General features: G+C 42.4%; 1 protein-coding gene across 5 annotated transcripts; it reads right to left on the reverse strand.

Annotated features, from left to right (window-relative positions):
- Nucleotides 1-305: 305 nt before the first annotated feature.
- Nucleotides 306-8474, reverse strand: ZIC4 (Zic family member 4). Of its 5 annotated transcripts, XM_045031332.1 has the most exons (4): nt 7744-8316; nt 7024-7635; nt 2433-2757; nt 306-391 (listed from the first exon to the last, which is right to left on the reverse strand). In XM_045031332.1, coding segments are annotated over exons 1-4 (1413 nt in total). In that variant the 5' UTR covers nt 8219-8316; the 3' UTR covers nt 306-390. The 5 variants fall into 5 exon arrangements, with proteins under 5 accessions (XP_044887267.1, XP_044887268.1, XP_044887265.1 ...); XM_045031333.1 differs by lacking the exons at nt 306-391; nt 7744-8316 and adding an exon at nt 8408-8474 and having other exon boundaries at nt 2100-2757; XM_045031330.1 differs by lacking the exon at nt 306-391 and adding an exon at nt 8408-8435 and having other exon boundaries at nt 2100-2757; nt 7024-8242.
- Nucleotides 8475-8969: the final 495 nt, after the last annotated feature.

Here is an 8969-nt window from a genome sequence, read left to right on the forward strand (position 1 = left end):
CGGTTCAAGCGGGCCTTTTCTTCCTGACATTCTTATCCATTTTTATTATGATCTGGAACAAGTGCCCATTCGCGTGGGTTTTGTTTACCGGAAATTAAATGAAAATGATTTAGTTCGCGTCAAACAAAAATATATACTTGTATACACAAGAAAAAGGGCCTGTTAGACGTAAATATTATGTCCTTAATGAAAAGTCTGGACGGGCTCCAGACTTTGCCTTTCACTATTTAAGTATGACTTGCCTATTGCCATAGAAATCCTAACTTACCATGAAGATTCACCCTTGCGAAGAAATACTTCTTTGTGCGAGCTTTCTTTGATGTCTAAGGCATAAGATTCAGGCTTTCAGCTGCGTCTGTCTAGATTACCTTGAGAGCAACGGGGTAGACATCTGTAACAAGCAAATGAAAAATTAAAGGTGATTAGCCTTCACATCCAAACACGTATGTAAATAAAGAAATAAAGAAATAAACAGATCTCAAGACAAGATGGAAACACCCTCTCCTTTCGCAGATGGCTTCCATACCTTTTAATTTCCACGGTATACGTTTCATGGTTTGAATAGTCAGTTGGGAACAATCCTCTTATAGTTTATATTGGTGATAACTACAATAGTTTATTTTAAAATTTGCCTAGCTAATTCATTAGGTATATCTGTAAACACGTTTATGTATCGTGTTTCCATTGTTTGGAATGCTTGTTAAATTAACAAGCAGTATCCGAACAAAGTTGTGTAGGTTCAAATACGTAGAAGTTAGTGGCTTTGGAAGAAAATAAAGATGCACCAGAAGGATGATGATTAGGTTATTGATCTCTTTCACAATTGTCCTTTTTTTTTTCCCGTGGGGACACGTAACACTAACCCGTTACCTGACTGAACAGCTCGTAGTGGATTTTGCGCACAATTTGAAAAAGGATGACTAGATCCGCCACTCTGTCTGCATTTAGCACGCCATAGAAACCACTTTCGGGAAATCGTATTGTTTACTTGCCCCTCGCTATGTGGTATTTTTAAACAGAATGAATGAATGAATTAAAATTTTACCTGTAGGCAGTTTCAAGTTACTCAGTACCAAAAAAAAAAAGAAAGAAAAAAAGAAAAAAAAAGAACCAACCCAACCCAAAAAACCGGTGTTGTTTTTATCCCTAGGAGTGAATCATGTAGGTTCGGGGAGATTATAGTTTTAGGATCTTAGATACGATGAACATTCTAAAACCATTTTAGTTTGTTTTTACAAAATTTATTATTATTATTACAAGACAAATGTTGTGCGCTGTAGACAAGACCAGCACTGATTTTACATGATTCATTCAGAGAAATTGACAACTCACAAGTCCTTTCGGATAGTCCCAGCTCCTATGGATTCAGCACAATGACGTCATCCATAACAGTTCACCCCCACCCCCCGCCGCGCAAGAACATGGATTTTCGTCCTCCCAAGAAATCACAAAACCCCACAATTCAACAGGAATGACACTTTCAAGGGGTGGGGAGAGCGGGAAATATGTTTATGTATTAAAAGTCATTACTAGTGTAAACTAAAATGGACAATTAATCATTAAGCCACCCTTGGGCCATTTTATTATTATTATAATTAGTGACAACTGGGAGGGGGAATATACTGCACCAGGAAAAAGGATTGGGATTCTTTACAGAAACGTCCGCTGAATTGGTTACTTAATCAAAGAATTTAATTGATCGATTTCATACAATTCGGTAACAAATAATTGTGTGTGTGTGTGCGCGCGCGCGCGCGTGTGTGTATATATACAGAGAGAGAGAAAGGAGAGAGATAAACAGAGAGAGAGAGAGAGAATAGTGGGCTAACAAAACTGTCAGTAAACCTCTATCACAAGATACCATCGACAATAAAACCTGTACAGCTAGAAATCCGAATTAAAACACTTTGGTTCGTTAATACACAAGATGTTTAAAATCGATGAGTTTGTAAACATATTAGAACCAGGCGACCGGAGGAGTGTGTATAAGGATGCAAAAAGCAATGAGGACGAACTGAAGTTGCCTTCACGTGTGCTGGGTACCATAAATGCAGTTTGTAACAGAGACCTGTTTAATTTATTTTACAGTGTATCTTCTCTTCAGAGGCCATATGCCAGGGCAGCGCCTCTATCTTTTTTTATTCCCCGTGTGTGGTGCTCACATTATCTATGATCCCCTCGCATAAGATTGTTCCCTCTACTGTGGCAGTCTTGGTACAGTGGTTCTGCATCGCAAAGGTAGCAGAGTAACAAGAGGAGACCATTCGATGAGATCCAGACTGCAGACCGTGTGAGCTATCTGTTTATTGATTTATTTCTAATAATTGGGCCTGAGCTCACAGTTCGTGTAAGAAGCCTCTCCCGGGTTAGGTGACGGAGAGTTACTGGGAGGAGTTGGGATGCCACTGGCCCCCGAGCTCTGACACACGTACCATTCGCTCAGGTTAGCTGCAGTTTGCGACGATGCTACTGGCTCTGCGTGAGAACAGGAAGCAGGAGGGTCCCGGCCGGAGTCCGAGGAGGGAGACACCAGGGAAGGTGTGGAGGACTCGTAGCCTGAACTCGGAGGAGGGGATTTGCAGTGCACTTTCATGTGTTTCCTCAAGGAACTGGGGTGGGTGTAGGACTTGTCGCAGCCTCTCACTTTGCAGTTGTAGGGTTTGTCGCTGGTGTGCACGTGAGAGTGCTTCTTCCTGTCACTGCTGTTGGCAAATCGTCTGTCACAGCCTTCGAATTCACATTTGAATGGTTTTTCTCCTGAAAGAATGCAATTAACGAGTACATACATTAGTAAAATGGGTGGTAGTGTTGGGGGAGGAGAAAGGGGGTTCCTTAGGGTTTTAAAACATGAAATCCCTCAGCATGCCCCTGTGATTTAAACCTTCCAAATAGCCCCTCTACACTAATCTCCCATTTCATTGTACAGACAAATAAAGAGGTGTGTTTTAAAAAGCGATCTGAGCAATATATGAGAATACAATTTAGCATAGGTGCAAATATTTTTAAACCTGAATCTTACATTATTTTTTTAAGTTTCCATTCTTTCACTCTCTCTCTCTCTCTCTCACACACACACACACACACACACACACACACACACACACACACACACACACACACACACACACACACACACACACCATTTTCACCGAAACACCAATTCATAGTTGTCCTTTCTCTCTCAGTCTAAATTGTTTGTTAAAGTGGGATTTGTGCAAGCCACAAAGAAGTCGGGTAAGGTAGAACCCAAGTGCAGTTGCAGGCTACATGTAAACAATGTGTGCTCTGTCTGCCACAATTCAGTGTTGTGCACAGGAGTGGCCAGAAATTACATTAAGTTCATTTCTCACACTCCCAGAGGTGCACGTGGAAATTTTGCTCATGGCCTTGCTAAATCCCAGCTGATACAGTATATTTTTATATTGACTACGATCATAGCTAGCGTGTATGAATATAGATTTTTTTTACTGCATGTTATCTTGCCAGGTTTAAAGAACAGAGCCATCTTAAAAGTGAGACTGTGAGAGCCAATATGACGTAGCTTAAATGCGAAAGTGACTAGGCCAGTGTCAGTTGCTGTTGTTAGGGTAAAACTCTTTCACCGTACAAACATATGCAGTAATGGAGGAAATTTAAATCAGGATTAAATTTGATGGCAATATCAGAAACATCATATACGTGTTTAGAAATACAATCGTGTTGGTTGAGTACTGCGAGAGGTTAATCTAGGGTTTTCTATACTAAGTAAAGTATGATATATGAGGCGTTCTTTCAAGGAAACGCGTCAAAGACAGTTTCAGCATTAAATTATATTACTTCTCCATAAATTATTTTACCTGATAATACACAACTGCAAAACATGTACGCAAAAGGAGCACGAACTTTCTATTACCCGAGGTATGGGAATATTTTTTTTAATAACAGAAAATTATATTAGCTTGCAAAAGAAGCCCCAAATTATAACTCTGAACTTATTTGGATTGGATGCTCAGACAAAGCCACTGTGCACACCATCATGGCGTACTTGGTCAAGAGGACTTAGCATGTATCAATATTTTTGCATGTTGTAATTACTAATTTATGAATGACGCAACCTTGATTATATTTCCTTTTTGACACAAATCGTCTTTTAATACATTAAATATCAGTATTGTAAATATTTAATACAATTGCACTTTATAAGAGTGGGCGGAGAAAAGCTCCATATTTAAAGTAAGTCTCTTTCAGTGACTTTAAAGCCAATAATCGAGCACGATCTCTCACGTACGGTAGCACTAATATTTGAATAGCAAACTAGCAAATATCTGGCATACTAATAAACAAGTTCCAAAAAACAAGATCACTGACGAAATGATGCAACTCAGGTCCTGCAACAAAATATTTTCTCGCGCTACATATGTGTGTATATTCGAACTACAGTTTCAGGTAAGGAAATAGTTTGACCTTCAGCATCTTGAGCTGCGACAACAAATCAAGGATATTAGTGTAGTACAAGCAAGCAGTAAGTTAGGAGACCCCAGGGAAAGCCATCCTCATAAACATCATGATTGTGCAAAGTGAGTTACATTCAGGTAAAATTGGGCTGCTTCTTCATTTCTCAAGTGTTGAAAAATGTTTAACTTCGCTTAACCTCTCTGATATAGTAATTAAAAAGTATTTTCGTACAATCAGATAACTCAGAGATTGAAAAGGGCAACGTTTTCTCATCTGTTTGGTTTGCATTCTTTGAATGCCTCAGTAACTAGCAGCAATGCGAATATTTTTAAGTGGTCCCTTCTAAAGGGAAGGTTTTTCTATGTGTAAATATTTATACTTCAGGAAAAGATCATTTAAAACGCCCTGCATTTGGAAGGCTACATGTAAAAAGTTACAAAGGCTATCGAGAAGCCAAGAGTCCAAACCGCCATTTTAAAACCACACTTGTAGCTGTGCAAAACTGTTCAGTGACATTCAGCGTCTTGGAGATTTTGATATAATCCCCCAACTCTGAGACTGGATTAAGGTATTTACAAAATCCTCACGGGGGAAGGGAGTAGCATAAAATTGTGAATAGCACCTCTATCAATTAAACGTTAAAATACATGTGTGTCGCTGGGAATAGTTTCCAACCTCACACTTTTCACTATTGTTCCTGGACAGGGAAATGAATTCTTTCCATTTCTACCTGTTCCCTGTTGTTATAAATTAGATAATAAATATAATGTAATCGTGAAAATCCCCAAATCGCAAGAAATCCTCCCGTTTCACAGACGCAGGGAAATACAGTCATTAATATTTGAGAAGGCAATTATTTTCCTGTTGAATTCAGAACTGTCTTCATGAATAATTTGTACAAAGTTCTATTACGGTTTCAGAAACATTTTGTTTTTGACAACTTCTGGGTGTTTAATAGAAACGACAGAACCGAAAAGGCCCTGCAGGATTTTTCAGAATGCAGCAATTAGTCACTGGGAAAGTTAAAGTGAAAAGTATGTACGTACGAAATCATATTTAATAAATCCAAACCTACGATTCCTGTTATACCCTGAACCTGCTTCTCTGATGTAGGTCAATTTCCCTAAGAATTCAACCATTTTCTGCTTCACAGACTTCAAACAGTGAGGCCGTTAAAGAGCAGTAAAAGTTTGTTTACTTAAGAAAAACACTGTCATTAAGGGATGAGTATCCTGTTTAATGGTTCTACCTGTTCTGAACTAACAAGAAGATGGCTTAGTGTGTCATTTATATTATGTGGGGTCTTTTTTACTAAAAAAAATAAATTATCGAAAGACTATTAGACTAATAAAACATTGGAATATATATTTAAAACGAGCTGGGGAAAAATACTATGTTAATAGCGATGGCTACTGTAAAATTACTGCGCTATATTTAGAATACATTGATACAAAATTCGTATATTTCTCACGCATATTGTACTTTGTTGAGCTGTAGCACAAAAATGCAACTGCACCAGGGTCAAGGCAAACACCGACCGTGGGGGAGGGGGAGTTTTATGAACTTGAGGGCGAAAAAAATCGTTTGGCTGTAAACAGATCTTACAATAGGATTATGTAGTTTCCCTAGTGCATAAGGCTGTACAGGAGGGGGTGGAAGGTGGAAAACCCTATACTGGAACAGATTTAATTTTCCGAAAGGGCTTATTTCTTATCTTCTTCTTCAGAAAAAAGCCAGCGCCAGAGACTACAAACACCGGCTGCTAAACTAATTAATACAACTTCACAGGCTGCTTCTGTAAGTGTGAAAACTTTCTACGTGCAATTTCATTAATTATAGATGCCTTTCTGGCCAGAAGAGTTCAAACATCGCTTTGCAAAATCTTCCACGAGTTACTTTCCTTTCTGTGAACTAGGACTAACAGATGTTTCTGATACATGTCCTAATTTCACTTAACGGTTCTGCGAATGACATTTCAAAATGCACAGGCCGAAACAATACTATTTTTCCTCCCTAGAATAAAAACTTTCAGCTCCCCACATTTGCAAATGCACAGAGACCTTAGATGGTCATGTTCATTAAAAATGTCACTGTTATTCAGCTCAAACATTAAAAACTCCATCTGACCAAAACAAAACTGTTGAACGAAAAGGTTGCAGCTGTGTTATTCTCACAATGTTAGAGGCAGCAGCATCTCAGCGACATCAGTCAAAACTGACCAGACAAGCTGTAATTTCTATTGTTCACTTTTAATTTGTGAGCTTGCACAATGATTTCATTTTCCCCGAGTACTTTAAACTGCCAGAGAAAAAAAATTCCCAGCCTGTGTGAATAGACGTGTAGTATTCATATCTCTCAGTATTTATAAAGATATAGATGAACAAACATTATATCAGTCTATATAAGCTTTAGAATTTCTATACATAAATTCTGAGACTTATTCATTTTTGCAAATGGAGAAAATAGCAAACAAATCTAAGAATGTAATTAAAATAATTATTTGGTGTGCATTCATTCTCCATAACGAAACACTACTTAAAGAGGACGCTGAACAAAATAAAGAAATTAAGGATAGCTTTCGATACTGACCTGTGTGAGTTCTTTTGTGTATTTTGAGATTTTCTGATCTAGCAAACACTTTCCCACAGCCTGGGAAAGGGCAGGGGAAGGGTTTTTCACCTGTGTGGACTCTGATGTGATTTACAAGTTTATATTTGGCTTTGAAAGGTTTCCCCTCTCTTGGACACTCTTCCCAGAAACATATGTGATTGGACTGCTCGGGTCCTCCAACATGCTCCACTGTGACATGAGTCACCAGCTCGTGCATTGTGGTGAAAGTTTTCGAGCATAATTTTTTGGGAGTCTGGTCCAACTCAATCCATTTACAGATGAGTTCCTGTTTGATGGGCTGCCTCATGTAACGAAAGAAAGCACCAGGGCCGTGGTGTGGAGCCAGATTCACGTTCAGATTCATGCCACCGTAGTTATGAAGCGAGGAAGCAGCAAAAGGATCGGTCCTGGAGGCTGGTACTTGAGTGAAATGTTCAGACCTGGCGTACATTTCTCCAGGTAACCCCAGTCTTATCTGTCCGTTTAGATGGCCACCTGGAGTTGCATGGGGAGGCTGCTCATGGAGTCCAGAGAACAGAGAATGATTCCCAGCTTCTGAGTGGTGGTGACCATGGTGTCCGGGGTAGCTACCTGTTGTTGAGACAAACATTCCGTGGTGAGAACTTGTAGCAGTGTGTTGCTCAGTTAGCCCTGGCATGACTGGAGCTGTCAGATCTCTGCGTATTAAGAAGTCCCTACCTGCTGAAATAGCCTGGGCTGTGCGAGACACTGGGTAAGGGACTGCTGGTGAGTGCGCCGGGCCAAACGTTCCTGTTGGACTAGAGACCACCTCAGCTTGGCCTGCCATATGATGATGGTGGTGGTGGTGGTGCTGGTACTGGTGGTGAGGATGAGGATGAGGGGCAGGGCTGAGTTTAAGGGCCGCAGGGTGATGAGGATGATGAGGATGATGATGGTGGTGGTGGTGCCCCATGTGTTCAGGCCGGAATGGATTCGGCCCTAGGCGGGATTCCGCGGCGTACTCCCCAGGGTGCGTGGGAGCCACTGAGTGGGGATGCCCGGCGAAGCCCGGGAAGCCTGTCATGCTCTGAGGGGGGTGGAGATGATGATGGTGGTGATGAGCCCCTGCCAAGTCTACTAATCTCAGCGCCGTGTTCCGTTTGGAGAGTGCAGCAGGGTCCATCACTGGGCTCCCCAAAGCATCCACGCTCATTAGCTTCTAATTCTAAAAAGTCACCTGACAGCGGGGAGGAGAGAGACAGAGACAGAGAGAGGCGAAACTTTTTTTTTCCCCCAAAGTTTTTTTTTTGGGGGGGGAGGAGGAGAGGGGCTGGGGCTGGTTTGGTTTTTGTTTTTGTTTTTTTTTTGTTTTCCTGTTCCCTCCCCCCCTTTTAATGCCTACGTGGAATCCTATACGCTTGAGAGGCAGCAGCAGGACGCTGGGAGGCTGCTGAATAGAAATCCGTGGACACGGCGCCAGCCCAGAGAGCGAAACAATCACCGCGCGCTCTCATTGGCCACAGCCTGCTCGCTGACGTCAGCGATGACGGGCCCGGCTGCCGACTGAAAAGCTCGATCGGGGTGCATGTGTGCGGAGGGGGTTGGGGCTACGCAGGCGCTAACCGGGGGGGGGGCGCCCCCTTCTCCGCGAAAAGCCGCCCTCCCCCCACCCCTGTGCCTCGCTAGCGAGCAATGCCCGGCGCCGGCTCCCCGCATGTTGGTGTCTCGCTGCGTTTCACTGAGCGCGCAGGGCAGGGCCGGCCGGCGCGGCAATCGCCGGCTCCCGGCCCAGCCCAGGCTCCTCGCTGGCGCTTGGCGGCAATGAGCGGCGGTAGCCGGAGGAGGAGCCAGTCCAAGGGACAGCAGCTCCAGCCGCGCTGCCGATCGTGCTCGGGGTGCCCGCTCGCTGGTTCTTCCTCCCCGCGCTCTGCCCTTCGCCCCGGGGAGGCCGATCGGCAGCCGGA

The sequence above is a fragment of the Mauremys mutica genome, chromosome 9, assembly GCF_020497125.1.
Source record: "Mauremys mutica isolate MM-2020 ecotype Southern chromosome 9, ASM2049712v1, whole genome shotgun sequence".
In the NCBI taxonomy this organism is placed as follows: Eukaryota; Metazoa; Chordata; order Testudines; family Geoemydidae; genus Mauremys; species Mauremys mutica.